This window comes from Gracilinanus agilis, chromosome 1, assembly GCF_016433145.1.
Source record: "Gracilinanus agilis isolate LMUSP501 chromosome 1, AgileGrace, whole genome shotgun sequence".
Classification (NCBI taxonomy): Eukaryota; Metazoa; Chordata; class Mammalia; order Didelphimorphia; family Didelphidae; genus Gracilinanus; species Gracilinanus agilis.
Genome location: NC_058130.1, coordinates 262,432,368 through 262,448,680, shown reverse-complemented (window position 1 = coordinate 262,448,680; position 16,313 = coordinate 262,432,368). Strand labels below are relative to the sequence as shown.

Below are 16,313 nucleotides of genomic sequence, written 5' to 3'. Positions count from 1 at the left end.
TCAGTACCCATAGTCATCATTAAGGGGAGAGATCATTGTGGAGAAGAGACTTATCTTCTTCAACACCATCTGTAGCAATTGCTGGCCAATTACCTACCACTCACAGGGCAGACAGGCAGCTTAGCTAATTAAGCAGCAGGGCACCCTGAGGGGGCGATGAGAGGCAGCTTGTGCCAAGCAAGTCAAACCACTACCAATACCACCACCATCACCATCACCACTATTACCATCACTGCCTCTTTGACAGTGATGGAGATAGCCAAGGACCCTGACCGCAAGAGCCTTTGAAATAACATTGCATTCAGTCTAATATCTTTAGTCATCATCATGGAAGCAACCCCTGTGGAGATGCTTGTCACAAAAGCCTTTGACACTGTCAAACGATTCAATATCAGAAATTGATAAGATTTTATCAGTGGAAATAACATAAAGAGGAAGCCACATGATTTGCTTCATCATTTCACCCCTCGAGTTCTTTCTAGTTTTCTGATTTTTTCAGCCGTGTTTTTTTTTTCACTTTTCACTTTGAATTTCATCAAAATTCAACTGATTTTTCAGCATTGTTGGCAATGGTGGCAGCTCCGCACCTTCTTTCACCCCTCTTGCTCTTAGGGCATGGATTCTCCTTCTCATATTCCTTATTCTCTTCCTCCTCTTCCTCCTTCATCTCTTTTTTCCTCTCTCAGAAAATGATTTAAACCAGTGTTTCCCAAACTTTTTTGTCTTACCGCCCCCTTTCCAGAAAAAAAATATTACTTATCCCCCTGGAAATTAATTTTTTTAAAAAATTTTAATAGCAATTAATAGGAAAATAAATGCACTTGTGGCCATCACTGCTTCTCTGGATCACTGCAGCACCCACCAGGGGGTGGTAGCGCTGACTTTGGAAATGACTGATTTAAACCCTTCTGGAAGGGCTAAATTTTCCAAGGAACAAGAAGTACGACTGATTCTCTGGTTCTGGGTGGTGAAGACAGGTGGTAGTGGTGGTGGTGATGGTAAATGCTTGTTTGATAGCACATACCTGGGTTCTATTACTGAACATCTAGGGACATTATCTTTTATAGGTGATCACTTAATTAAAGGCATCAATAATACACTGATTCCTCTATCATAAATATATTATAAAAACAAATGACTTATGATTTCAGTAAATGTGAGAAATAGAGCAATGTATGTTAAATGATCTTATCTAATTTGACTGAAGAAATGATAGGTAAATTATCCAAAGAACTAACAGTAAAAAGTAAGGATATGACTTGTTTTCACTCATGTATTGTTGTTTTTATTTGTTTGCTCATGTTTTAAATAAGGGTTAGAGTTGACCAGCTTATATTTGTATGATAAAGCCATAACATAGTCCAAGGATTAATGTAACCTCTATATTTATTGAATCTTTCCACCACATCACAAAGCCGTGTTTATCCAAGTGCTATGAGTTTAGGCTTACAGACAGATGCAGTACATTCAGATCAGACCCAAAACAGGGACCTAATTTACAAACAGACCTTGGTGAAAAATGAAAAGGACTTGAAATCTTAGAACTTGAGGGAAACAATCTCATCTAGTGTTCAGAACCTGAAATATCATTGATGCACATTTTTCTGTGAGCATGGTGCTAACTTGAACCTTATTCTGTTTTCAACTTAATTTTTACTTTTATCATTTCACCTATTTGATCCCAAATTTCCCTTTAAAACCCATTAGTTCTTTAGCTCCTAACCACAATTGTAGGGATAAGTTTACTTTTTGGGACTCCAACCCCAAATTTCAAAAAAGTCTTTGATCTCAGAGAGACTGGTTCTTCTCCCCACTTAGAGAAAGTGTAGGTGTTTCATGGACAGTATTTGTACCTATGCCCTATGATAATTATTCCTATTTGTGTGAAACTTCTTGCTTTCATAACTCATCCTTCATAACAATCCTATAAGGTAATTTGTGCAAATATTCTAATCTCCATTTTACAGATGGAGAGACTTAAGTTCAGAGAAAACATACTGTTAGTAAGGGTTGAAATTGGTACTTGAATTCATGACTTCTGAAATTAAGACAAGTACTCCGATTTTCTATTACAAATGTGTTGCCTACTATGTCTTCCTGTTTTCTGAAAAAGTACAAAAAACATAATCGATATTGGCCCATCATAATTTTTCCCCTTGCTCTGTGCCCATGACCTATGCACTTTCTCCTCACAGTCTTTTCCTTCTCTTTCTTTCCCTCTCTTCTTCACTTTTTGCCTTAAGACCTTAAGAGCTTCTTCTTAACCTTTCAAAAAGAAAAGATAGATGCTAAAAATAGAGAAAATGTGGTTGAGAAACCACTAGGACTCTCCATGACCAAGACAGTATTTAGCATCAAGGAATTTAATGCCAAAGGAGGTAGTCAGGATACCAACGGGTGAGTGAGATGATCACTACGTGATGGTAAGGCATAAACACAAATGTTCTGGTAGATACTGCACCTCCTAATTTTAACACGAACACACATTTTATGAGTGTGCTCCAAAAAAATTAAAACATGAAGTCATGAAGATACTAATTCCATTCTAAATATACCGTCATATAAAATTACTTTCCTGCATCTTACTACTGTGCAAGTCATGTCTGTTAATGCATAACTTTCATACTTTTAATTAACATACTGACTCAGGGATTTTATTTATCAATGGGATCTACTAAGAAGCAGTAGTGATCAGTATTCAGTGGGTGATTTTATAGCCCACTCTTGAATATTAAATGCTTCAATGATATAATATTAGATATTAGTCCATAAGTATAGATCTACCAGGAGCACTGAACTAGGAGGAAGGCAAACTGGCATTTTATGTCTCTAGAGCTCAGTAAAATGGAATTGGACTAGAGAATAGCCAAGGTTCCTTTCACTCTAAACTTAAGAACCTTTGCTCTCAATAATCATGGCCAAGTCACTTAATGATAACAATCAATGAGAAATACTGATACTTCTGTGACTGGAAATGATTTAATACAGATAACTGACCACTAAATTGGGCAGACTCTGAGTGTGCATAAAATAGACTTAAGACATGAATACTTTTGTTATGTGCCAGGATTATAAAATGATTGAATTGGTAACTGATCTCACCAAGGTATAGGTGAAGGTTTCATGTTGCCTTTTGTTAATATTATCCTCAGCTCCAAGTCATAATATATAATATTGCCACCCAGAACAGGACAAATCATAAAATAAAATTCCATTACAATTTATACAGTAACAACATTGTAGAGTAAGAAATCTTTGATTTAAGAACTGTGATCAGCACAATGACCCTCCATGATTCCAGGAGACCCATGATGAAACATGCTACTCACCTCCTAACAGAGAGATGACAGACTCAAGGTACAGATTGAGATGTTTCTTTTGGACATAGTCTATGGGGGGCTTTATTGTGTTTGACTATGCATAAATAATAATTACAAAAAATGCAATAAAATAATAAAACAATAACTTTTCCATAAGCCTAAATTTGATAAAATGGAGGATCTAATAAAATGTTCACAGTCCTAGTTACTGAAAATCCTCACAAAGTGCAAATTCCATAATTCATACCTATTAATGAAATAGAGGGCAAAAAAGCAAACACTCCAAATTATTTCAAAAAGGAAAATGGCATACATATTCTGGAATTTCAAACATCCCAAAACTATAAACTTTGCAAATATAGAGACCCAGCAGAAAAGAAGAAAAACAGGATTAGGATTTGCCTTGTTGTCCTTCTGCTATGACAGGATTCCTTCAGTAAACCCACAGAGGATGAATTTACATTCTAATACTTTTTGATCAAACTATAAATGTCAATTATTTTATCCATATAATGAAATAGCTGTTAGAACATTAAATATGAAAGAATAAGAGCAGGATAGTTATTGGGCTTAGTTCATTTCTAGCTAAACCCCATGGACAAAGATAAAGAGCTGATAGTACAAATGACCTTAAGCCTACAAAAGCATTTTTCTCATTACAAGTCTATGAGGTGGGAAGTGCAAGTATTATTTTCACCATTTAGGAAGTCCTGATCTTGGAGGCTGGGTTCAAATTCTATCTCTGACACTAACTAGGCAAGTCCCTTAACCTTTGCATGGTAAATTTCAGTTACCTGTCAGATTTAACTACTAATTCTTATAGGGAGTTTAAGATGAAATGGATGTTTGGAAAGACTTGCCCTCCTCACATAAGTAGGAAGTGTTACAACCAGAACCAAATCTAGATTTCCTGATTCTGAGTCCAAAAAGTCTTTATTCTAAGCTATGATCCTTAATCTCTCAACTTTGTGTTTCAATCTACATAATTATGAAAAAAATGAGAATGAGGATACTTACTTCTATCTCACAGGGTTGCTACAAGAATAAAATGAAATATTCGTAAGCATATTTTCAAAGAAGAATTAAAGAATATGTAAGTATGTGGCGTTATTGATATTTTCTGTACTAAAGCTCTTTTTGAGCCGAATTTGACTTAAATTTGCCGGAAAGAGAGACCAAGGAACTGAACAGGACAAGAAATAAAGTGTAATAATTTACAACTCTGGCATCAAATAAAATACCTGTGAGATCTGTGTGTACGGATGTAGTAGTGGTGGAAGCCGGTTGGGGTCAGATTGTTTTGCTTCTGAGCTTATGGGTGTGGAGAATTTCTAATTTTGAAACTTCTTTCACTGATATAAATTAGAAACTCATATGTGATCTTCTAATCTTAGGGGCATTAAAAGGTAACATGACCAGTTGTGTTGGATGAAAGACTTGAACCCAAGTCTCCTACACTTCAATCCTGACCTTCTTTCAATTTTAGTACTTAAGTTTGAGGATTTACATCATAAAGAACAATTTTCTGAAGGGATTCGACTGCGATCTGAATGAAATGATGAAACGTGGTGACAATTTCCATATTCAACATATTCCTGCGTGACATATACATCTCAAATTAACATTTTATTTCCTGCCCAACATTTGGTTTGGGATTCATTTTTTTGCTGCTCCACAGGAATTTCCTAAAGGGGCTTTCATTCCCCATGAAACAGTGCTTTTCCTATTTTGTCATTCTATTTTTAACTTTAGGCTACTGTTTTATCAATAAGGGGGAAAGATTCAATAGGGATTAGAGATGACTTCTTGGATACTTCCTCAGGCTGCTGTAGCATCTTGATTCTTCTTTCCAGTCTCTGAGCCCATTCACAGCGGAGCCTGGAGACAGAGAATAGATATTTTGAACACCCATCTTTTAGACCCAAGTTTTTTTTTAAAAAAAATATTCCTCCCTGTCTCTCCCTCCACTTTGCTAATCACTCTGGCACATGTGCACTAGAAGCACCTACGTCATCCAGTCCCTCCACCCTCGGCAGCCCTTTGACTTTCAAGACTGAGAAAATTGGAAAACAGATGAGTGGGTGAGTATCACTTCACAGTGAGAAGCCTATGTGGCTTTGTCAGATTCCTAATGAGTCACACAAGTGCAGAGTGTTCTCATTACTATTTAGTGCCATATTTTCTCCTGCAGGTTATGTCTTAGGCACAAGGGAAGGATTCTCCTCTATTCAAACATTTTCCACCCAAGAGCATAGTCTATAAGAGAGAAGAGGAAGCTTTTTCTTAGTACTATTATTACTTTCTGTCTTTTGCTGGGGCGTTAGTGGTTGTATTGTTCTGGGACAGTAGTATTATTGGGGCACAGCTAGGTGGGGCAGTGGATAAAGTGCCAAGCTTGGAGTCGGGAAGACTCATCTTCCCGAGTTCAAACCTGGCCTCAGACACTTACTACCTGTGTGATCCTGGGCAAGTCACCTAACTCTGTTTGATTTAGATCCTCATCTGGAAGGTGATTTGGACAAGGAAATGGCAAAACACTCCAGGATCTTCAATCCCAAAGGAGATCGTGAAGAATCAGACATGAATGAAAAATGACTGAACAACAAAATAGTATTATAGAAGGGATGGTTCTAAACCCATGAATCCATCAGTCAAGGAACATTTAAAAAGTGAATGACACTCACTGGGAATTTACTTGAGAGAGAGAAGATGTCTATCTTGCCCTGAATCCAGGACACTTGTTTTATTTTACTTTTTATTTTTTTTAAACCCTTACCTTCTGTCTTGGAGTCAATACTGTGTATTGGCTCCAAGGCAAAAGAGTGGTAAGGGTGGGCAATGGGGGTCAAGTGACTTGCCCAGGGTCACACAGCTGGGAAGTGTCTGAGGCCAGATTTGAACCTAGGACCTCCCATCTCTAGGCCTGGTTCTCAATTCACTGAGCTACCCAGCTGCCCCGACCCCCACCCCCAGGACACTTGTTTTAAGAAAGGATTTGAGGGAAACAACAAAAGCCCTTGCTGTCCTAGCCACACAGATTGGTGAATATTCCAAGTGGATATGTATATGTGAGGTTCCCGTACTCCTGAAGTGATTTCTCTTTTTCTTGGAAGCTTCCTAAGTCAATACTCTCTACTCACTTACGCCCTACCCTGGAACAAAAACTACATTGTGTTAGGAATTGCCTTTCCTGATTTTTATAGGGATGCTTCTACTCCAAAAGACATCCCACTTGAAAGTCCTTTGAAGAGGGGTGCTGAAGGTGCGCTGCAGTGTAAAGAAGGCTCAATTTGGAGTCCAAAGAACTTTGGTTCCCACTCTTCCCCTTATTTCTTATCTGACTTTAGGCAAGTCATTTTACCTTTATGTCTATTAATAATCATTGTTATCATCCAGTAGTTTTCAGTCATGTCTAACCCTTTGTGACCCCAAATGGGGTTTTCTTGACAAAGATACTGCCATTTCCTTCACCAGCTCATTTTCCAAATGAGGCAAATGGTTCAGTGACTTGCCCAGGGTCATCCAGCCAGTAAGTGTCTGAAACCAGATTAGAATTCAGGAAGATGAGTCTTCCTAATTCCATTCTTGGTATTCTATACATTGCATCTTCAAGCTTCCTATGAATAATCATAGCCCGTATTTATTTAATACTTTTTAAGTTTGCAAAGCACTTTATAAACATATCATTTGATCCTCACAATGATCCTGTAAGGTAGGTGCTATTATTATTCCCATTTTTAAGATGAAGAAACTAAGGCTGAGAGGTTGTGATTTGCCTAGATAAATCTACACAGCTTGTAAGTGTCTAAGGCAGGATTTGAACTAAGGGTTTCCAAGTTCAACACTTTACCCACTATAGCCCTTAGCTGCCTATAAATCGAGAAGATTAGACTAGAGGATCTTGAAGGTCCCTTTCGGCTCTAAATATATACCTCTTGGACTTATGAGAAAGAAAACTAGCCACATTCAGAGGAAGAACTGTGGGAAGAGAAACACAGAGGAAAAACAACTGCTTGAACACATGGGCTGATGGGGATGATATTGGGGATGTAGACACTAAACAATCACCCTAGAGCAAATATCAATTATATGGAAATAGGTATTGATCAATGATACAAGTAAAACGCAGTGCAATTGTGCATTGGCTAGGGGGTTTGTGGGAGAGGGAAAGAATATGAAATATGTAAATATGGGAAAATATTCAAAATAAAAATATAATTAAAAATATATACCTCTTGTCAACTACATGACTAGACATTCCATTTAAAAAATATCGCTGCTTTCTTGTTCTATTTCTTATCCTGCAAAGGAAAACTTTTCGGAGGAGTTATGATGACTTCTGGTGCAAGATAATGATCCTTCACTAACTAACGCTCTATGTAAACGGAAGGTCCAAGCTCCTAAGTTAATAACCCACATTTAAGCTAATTCCTTGGTTGTATGTTGGAAGACTTTGGAATTACCATGAACTCACTCAGGCCACAAGAAGAGCTTGCTAGAGTCCTACAACATCCTAGATGTCTACTTGGAATTAACTTCCTTTTCAAATGTTCCCTTAAGTAATGAAAAAATCTGACTTAATGTTTGTATTCCCATGCAAACACCTGGGGATTCAGAACTGGATGGTTTTGATCTCTAGCAATTTTTGAAAGATTGATGGTTCATGTGTTAATCCTGGAGCATAGACACCGATGACAATTGTCAGTCTTTGCCATAAAAAAATACAATAGACTTTAATGCTGACATCTTATATGTGCTAGATAGTACTTCATAAAATATAAGCTTATATAACTTTACCCATCTTTTTAAAGGTAAGACGTGACAACCCCTGAACTTAAAAAATCAAATAATCTCCTCCCAATAAACAGAAAACCAACTAAAATATTCTTTAAGATTATACTACATTTACCTGAATAGCCCCATCTGCTCAATTTTTGAAAGCATAGATTGCGTTTTTTTTCTAGTTTAAAATGTGCTCTTCAGGTAGTTCTTTTAGTTGTTAGTAGGATAGGAACAGTTGAGGGTGACCCTGTTTGCTAAAAGTTATACACTGTTTTACTATTATTCTTACAAGTTGCCAGAAACTCAATGGTGGGAAAATTAATTCTTGGGTTTATAAGCATTGTGCGTATCTATATGGAAAGGGCTTAGCCTTGCTGTTTGCTTTCCTTCCCCCCAGCAGAAAAAAGTTGGAGGAATAAATGGAAGTAGCAGAAAGGAGGATTTTAGACTTACTATAGAGAAAAGCTTGCTAAGAACCAGAGCTATCCCAAAGCAGAATGGGTTGTTTTGAAAGGAAATGGGTTTCCAGCCCCTAGAGATTCTTAATTGGAAAATGGATGAATACTTGTTGTAGAAGGGATTCTTATTCAAGATTGAATTGGACTAGATGACCTATGATATCCTTTTACACACTAAAATACTTCCATTCTAACTTGCTAGTGGCAATGAAATTAGGAGACTTGGTTCAGTCTGTCAGCAGTAGCAATTGAGAGCAATGTACTTATGTAAATGAGTGCAGTGCCTGGCACTAGTAAGTGAATAGTAAATGCTTGTTACTTCTTATTTTCCCTAATTCCTGCTCCTTTCTCTTTTATGAGAAAAAAATATCTGCAGATCTGGGATGGGATAGGGAAGGGAGGAAGGGAGACAAGTTTGATCATATAACTTTGGAAAACATGGAAATTTATTATTAGATGTAATTAGTAAAATATTTTTAATTAAAATTAAAGAAAAATATCTGGTAAAAAGCTGGGATTTTGGAGACTTTACATAAATTGATGGGCATCTCACTACAATGTGACCTAAAAAAGTAAGTCTTGTAGTCTGGTATAAGGCGGGTCCATCTTGGACAATGATTAAAAAAGTTAATTGCTAGAGCTACTAGAATGGATCTTATCATATTACTACTTCAATTATAATGAAATCCAGCAGAACTTTGTTGATGATATTAACAGATAGACTTAAAATGCAGATTGAAGCATATTTTTTCCTTTAGTTTTCTTGCTTTTTTTGACAGACCTGGCTAATGTGGTAATATGTTTTGCATGATTTCATATGTATAATGGCTATCATATTTCTTGTTTTCTCAATGGGTGGGAGAGGGAGTTGGGGAGGGATAAAATTTGGAATCCAAAAGAGAAATAAAATTTTAAAATAAAAAAGAAGAGAACTTTAAAGAAAGCCCATATTGTATGAAAATATAAATGGGCAAGAACAATGAGGAATGAAATAAGAATGACATTTTTATTGTGCATTAAGATTTTACTTTTTTTACGAAACACTTTCCAAACAATTAAAACTAGATCTAAACAATTGGAAAAACATTGATTGTTCATGGGTAGGACGAGCTAACATAATAAAAATGGCCATTCTACCCAAATTAATTTACTTATTTAGTGCCATACCTATCAAACTACCAAGAAAACTTTTTTAAAGAATTAGAAAAAAAACTATAACAAAGTTCATTTGGAAGAACAAAAGATCAAGAATATCAAGGGAAATAATGAAAAAAATGTGAAGGAAGGGGGCCTAGCAGTACCAGATATTAAACTATACTATAAAGCAGCAGTTATCAAAACAATATGGTACTGGCTAAGAGATAGAAGGGAGGATCAGTGGAATAGACTTGGGGTAAATGACATCAGCAAGACAGTGTATGATAAACTCAAAGAGCCCAACTTTTGAGACATGAATCCACTATTTGACAAAAACTGCTGGGAAATTTGGAAAACAATATGGGAAAGATTAGGTTTAGATCAACATCTCACACCCAACACCAAGATAAATTCAGAATGGGTGAATGACTTGAATATAAAGAGGGAAACTATAAGTGAACACAGAATAGTATACCTCTCAGATCTCTGCGAAAGGAAATATTTTAAAACCAAGCAAGAGTTAGAGAAAATTACAAAATGTAAATTAAATAGTTTCGATTATATTAAGCTAAGAATCTTTTGTACAAACAAAAGCAATGTAGTCAAAATCAGAAGGGAAACAACAAATTGGGAAAAAAATCTTTATAACAAAAAACTCTGACAAAGGTCTAATTACTCAAATATACAAGGAGCTAAATCAATTGTACAAAAAAAAAACATCAAGCCATTCCCCAATCAAAAAATGGGCAAGGGACACGAATAGGCAATTTTCAGATAAAGAAATCAAAACTATCAATAAGTGCATGAGAGAGTGTTCTAAATCTCTAATAATTAGAGAAATGCAAATCAAAAGAACTCTGAGGTATCACCTCACACCTAGCAGATTTGCTAAAATGACAGCAAGGGAGAGTAATGAATGTTGGAGGGGTTGTGGCAAAAAAAAATTTTTTTTTCTCTATCCCAATGGCTTAGATAATATAACTTATAGTTTAGGTAATTATTATATATATTAACATATATATAATTATATATAACTATTATTATCATCCCCATTTTCCACACTGCAAAACTGAGGCTCAGAAAGGTTAAGTGACTTACTTAAGATCACTTAGCCAGTATCGGAGACTGGCCCCAAGATGCCAAGTCTCCTGACTCTAAAGCCCCGTGCCCTTTCCACTACATCAATAGGAAAATACCAACAGTATGTCCTTGGCCTTCAGGACTGGTATAATGACAACTGCATCATGGGAGGACCGTTCTGTTGCCTCTTGACAGGTGTTTGGAGTAGTATTCAGAGGATAAAAAGAAGGCACTTGTCCATGCCAAACATGGTGGACAATTTCACAGAAGGTCCAAAGATATGAAAAAGCTAAATGTAATAGTCAAGAGAGAGGAAAACAGATGAAAAATGAGATGAGAGAGGGCAGAACCAAATGTGTGGTGCTGTGGTGGCAAGAGGATTTGCTTAAGCACGAAGATTTGTGACTCTCTATGTGTTTAATAAAAGGAACCAGATATCTTGAGTGACAGAGACAGGACCTGTGTCTTAAAGACACAGTGGAACACAGAGGGAAGGGGGTGCTGACAGAGTCGATTTTCAGGGGAACCTTTCACACTTGGCACAGGCAGGACCAAGGGATCAAATCTCCTCTGGCCATGCCAGATCTGAAGACGAGCAGCCTTCGTTTCCAACACTGGCTTAACAAGGACAACAGCTGGGCACTTTCATTTCGAGATTAGCGCTGGGGATGCTTTACATAGAGCCCTGGGTTAATTTCTGACTGTTCGGAGTCACACTTTCTTGGTATGGATTACAAATTAATCTTCCCACTTGGATATATCCTATGGTGACAGGCACTTAGTGAATATGTTTTTGGGTAGCAAAAATTGGTTTTGTATATTTCTCAAAGCATGGAACCCCACAGGCGGGCTGCAGGAGCTGGAAAGGACCTGAGAGGATGCTTAAGCCAATCCCCTCATTTTACAGAGGAGGAATCTGGATGGCAAAGGCGTTAAGTAACTTAGCCAAGGTCACAGAACCGATAAGTTAAGGTCCATTTCCTTTGAAGCATAAGCTTGGTGGAATGGAATGAACAGTGGGTCTGAGGTCAGTGGATATAGGTTTTTAGTCCCTCACTTGATATGAGGTGGAGGCAAGCTTGATTCAGGGGAAAGTGCACTGATTTAAGGTGTCAAAGGACTAGAATTCATATTTATTGAGGATGCTTATTACCTGTGTAAACTTGGGCAAGTCATTTATCCTCCCTGGTCCTCTCTTTCCTCATCTGTAAAATGTGACTGAATTAGACTGTCTCAGAATTCCCTCAGCTCTAGAGCTAGGGAAGATTGTATTCCTGCAAGATGTAGGGGTAACTAGGTGGTGCAGTGGATAAAATGCCTGACCTGGAGTCAGGAAGTCTCATCTTCCTGAGTACAAATCCTCTCTCAGACACTTGCTAGCTATGTGACTATGGGTATGTCACTTAACATTGTTTGCCTCGGTTTCTTCGTCTGGAAAATGAGCTGGAGGAGGAAATGAAAAACCACTTTATCAACTTTGCCAAGAAAACCCAAAATTGGGTCACAAAGAATCAGACATGACTGAAATTATTGAAGAAGTGGAGATAATGCAAGATACAACCTGTCTGACACTGTTTCCTTATCTATGAGAATAATAATGCTTATAAAGAGAGGAAGCATGATCAGGCAGGTAAAAAAAAGGCTGGCCTTGGTGCTAAAGACCTTCATTCAAATCCTACCTCTTGCATACACTAACTAGATGATCTTGGGTGAGTCACTTAACTCAGAATTCTAGGCAACCCTCTAGGATTATAAACTACAGCTGAGTTGCCAGTATACATTGGTAGTGGGAGTTTCCACACTAAAACTTCCCCGCATGGATAGAATCACAAATCAAGACCACTATCTCCACTTTTTCTCTCCTCCTTGTCCTATACCTCCCTCTATAATATGCCAGTATTTGTGCCCCACAGAGAGATCCATCTACAAAGAGAAGGAATGTTAGTTTTGGTCTTAAGCATCTTAATAACTTCTAAGTCTTTGGACAGTATTACTGTAGTCATTACTCAGTGGCCCTACATCCCTCATAAAAATCGAAGTGTCAAAGCCCAAAGTCCCATGCCTTCACTATTAATAACAGGGCTCATTCCAGAAACAGAACTATTCATAAGAGGGGGACTCTGCAGAATTATGTTATATTCCTAATGATTTTTGGGTGATTTGCTTGGAAATACTTTTAAAAGCATGTAATCCTCATGTGAAATATCTCAACTCTCATAGGAGGACAAATCTTCCTTTGCTCATTTAATGTTTTCAAACTGCTTGCCTCTCCTTTCCTATTTACTTTTTTCTTTAATGATTCTTAGCAGAAATGAATGTTAGTCACATCTTGGAATTAATTTACATTTAATCATTTGTAGGTATATAGCTCTTCTCAAGAAAGTGAATAGAGAGAGGCAGTTAGGTAGCACAGGGGATAGAGTGTTAGGCTTGGAGTTGGGAGGACCTAGATTCAAATCTGACCTAAGACAATTCTTTGCTATGTGATCAAGGTAAGTCGCTTAACCCTACTTGCCTAGCCCTTGCTGCTCTTGGGTCTAGAAATGATACTAAAACAAAAGGTTGAAGATTAAAAAAAAAAAAGAAAGTGAACAGAGGACCTCCAAGAAGAGAATAGGACATCTTATGATTCTTCACTATTCCAAATAGCTGGTGAAAACTATGAAAACTTTATAATAAATTCCAGGATGACAGCGTTAATTAGTTGAAGGGATTCCAGTATCTTGTAAACATGTGGCAGTACCATAGCATTCATTCCATCACTGTGTATTTGGGTGGGGTTATACTACTCACTTATCCAGGGCACTCTTGCTTATTCTAGAGTCTTCATTTTGCACTTTCTTTGCATGATGTTCAATTTTTTTCTCCCAAAAGTTTTTCAGCCCACCTGCATCATGCACAGTTATTTCGGGATTTTTCCATCTGTAGCTTTTACTCATTTTCTGGAAGAAACAAATAAACAAATCATTGATCTTTTTTTGGCTAAGATGGGAGACAAGAAGTGGATTGAAAGGAATAAACTGCCCCTCTCAAAAAACCCCAAACCCCAAACCAAGACAAAGAAAAATCCCCAAGAACTCAAAATCTAATCAGAGGAGACCATTAACTGTTCTTTGCATTTCACACAGGGGAGGCTGACAGTTCGCATCAAGAAACTTATATCTGAAATCAATGTACAAACATCTAATGACATAAAACATTTTATTTTGGGAGAGAACTCTGACATAAAGCTGCACTTAGCCAACAACTCATTATTGCAATACTATGATTAATCTTATCTTTTATAATAATAATAATAATAGCTAACCTCCATATAACTCTTTAAGGCTTTCAAAACACTATATGTATTTGTATACATATTTCCATATATAGGCATAGATGTTATTTCATTTGATTTTTATAACAACTTTGTCAGGTAGATGTTATTATACCTTCAATTTACAAATGGGGAAACTGAGGCTTAGAATTTAAATGACTTGTCTAGGGTCAAACAGCAATAAGTATTTGTGAGACTGGTTTAGCGTCTATATCTTTCTGGCTACAAGTCCCACACTCTAACCACCGTGTGATCTTGCTGAAGAGGAATTATTGTTGGGGATTGTTCTGTTGAAATTATAAAAGTGGGAACTGATGGTAAATCACATTGATGGGTCTGTTGGAAGAAGTAAGATTTGGCAGGAAAATAGAATTGTGTCTTTCTAATGGCACTCTTACATTTTACTCTGCATTATGGTTAGGTGCATTATATATATATATATATGTATATATATATATATATATATATATCTTCTCTCTCCCCATGAACCTGTAAACCTTATTTGGACAGGGATTGTTCCCTTAAAATTTATTTTTGTCTCATGTATTATTTAGCCCAAAAGAATTGCCTTAAAATGTTTGCTGAATTGATTTGAATCATTGCACAGAATTTTAGTGAGCTTGATTCTGTGACATATATAAAAAAGAATGTGATATTTCTTAAAGTATTTTGACCAGGTCCCTATTAGTCAAAATAATAAATGCCCTGAAGTGATCAGATTATTAAAAATTGTACTTCGTATTTCCATTGGGTTGGAAATCAATGACTGTATTTTAAGTATGAATTCCAATACATGCAACCACCTCCTGGGATTCATTATTTGCACTAATTAGGACCTTGCTCCATTTCCTATAAAGTAAATTTATTCATGAATAAATAGTATAGTTTGAAAGATGGCCAAGATATCAAGTAATATCCTGGTGTTCTGTTTGTTCATTTCAATTTTATTGAATTCAGTTTTATAACATCTCAAACTCATTATTTTCAAAATAGAACTCTTTACATTTCCCATAAACCCATTTCTCCTCCAATCAGTCTATTTTTGTTGAGGCTACCACCATCCTTCCAGTCATCTGGGTTTGCAATATAGGAGTTATCCTGGACTATTTTCTCTTCCTCACCCCTCTCTCATAGCAAATTAGATTCCAAGTAATATTTATTTTACCTCCAAAACATCTCTCAGGTTCTTCCCCTTATTCATCATTCTTCTCACACAGCTACCTTTCTAATCTAATACCTTTCTAATTTCTGGGCCATTACAACAGTCTCCTAATTGGACTACCAGGTTCCAGGCTTTCCTATTGCAGTATGTCTTCCACATAACTGCCAAAATAACCTTCTTAAAGCACAGTCGTTTTTCAGTCATATCTGGTTTTCTTGGCAAAGATATTGGAGTCATTTGCCATTTCCTTCTCCAGCTCATTTTCCAGTTGAGGAAATTGAAATAAAGAGGGTTAAATGACTTGCCCAGAATCACACACTAGTAAATATCTGAGGCAGGATTTGAACTCAGGTCTTCCTGACTCCAGGCCTGGCCACAGTATCTACTGTACTACCTAGATGCCCTGATGAGATGGCTCATATTTATTAAGGCACTGCTAAGCACTAGAGGCTTCATTTGGATTCCTTATACATTTAAGAAAAAATATACATCTTCCAGTTCTTCATTTTAAGTTCTTCACAGAATGGTTTCAACCAACCTTTCTGGGATTATTCTATGTCACTCTTCCTCAAACACTACAGTTCTAGGAAAATTGGTCTACTGGATATTCCTTAAATTCTATATTGTCTTCCACTTTGTGTCATGGCATAAGCAGTCTCCCATTTCAGGAATATACTTTCTTTTAATTTTCATCTCTTAGAATCCTTAACTTCATTCGAGAACTCATTCTGATTATAAATCTTCTTGTAAGTATTATGTATCAATCACCCTAATTCCAGCTCAAAATCTTTGTTATATGATCTGTGATCCAGTTGGGATTTTTTTCAACCGCTTCAAATTATCATGTTCATATATTATATACCTGCAGTATATAGGAACTAAGCTCCTTGAGGATCAACTCTGTTTCTGTCTTTGTTTTCTCAGAGGCTAACAGAGTATCTTGCATAAAGGGGGCAAGTAACAAATGCTCATTGGATTAGACTGGATCAGAACTTATTAACTACCTTAGTAGGACTCATAGGATCATAGTATTTGAAATTTGAAAGATTATCCAAGCC

At 36.7% G+C, this 16,313-nt stretch overlaps 1 protein-coding gene across 1 annotated transcript; it reads right to left on the bottom strand.

Moving 5' to 3' along the window:
* Positions 1 to 4,925: 4,925 nt before the first annotated feature.
* On the bottom strand, positions 4,926 to 13,716 carry FAM240C (family with sequence similarity 240 member C). Its single transcript, XM_044657550.1, has 2 exons — positions 13,571 to 13,716; positions 4,926 to 5,198 (listed from the first exon to the last, which is right to left on the bottom strand). Exons 1-2 carry the CDS (start codon positions 13,714 to 13,716, stop codon positions 5,069 to 5,071), a joined length of 276 nt encoding a protein of 91 aa, XP_044513485.1. The 3' UTR covers positions 4,926 to 5,068.
* Positions 13,717 to 16,313: the final 2,597 nt, after the last annotated feature.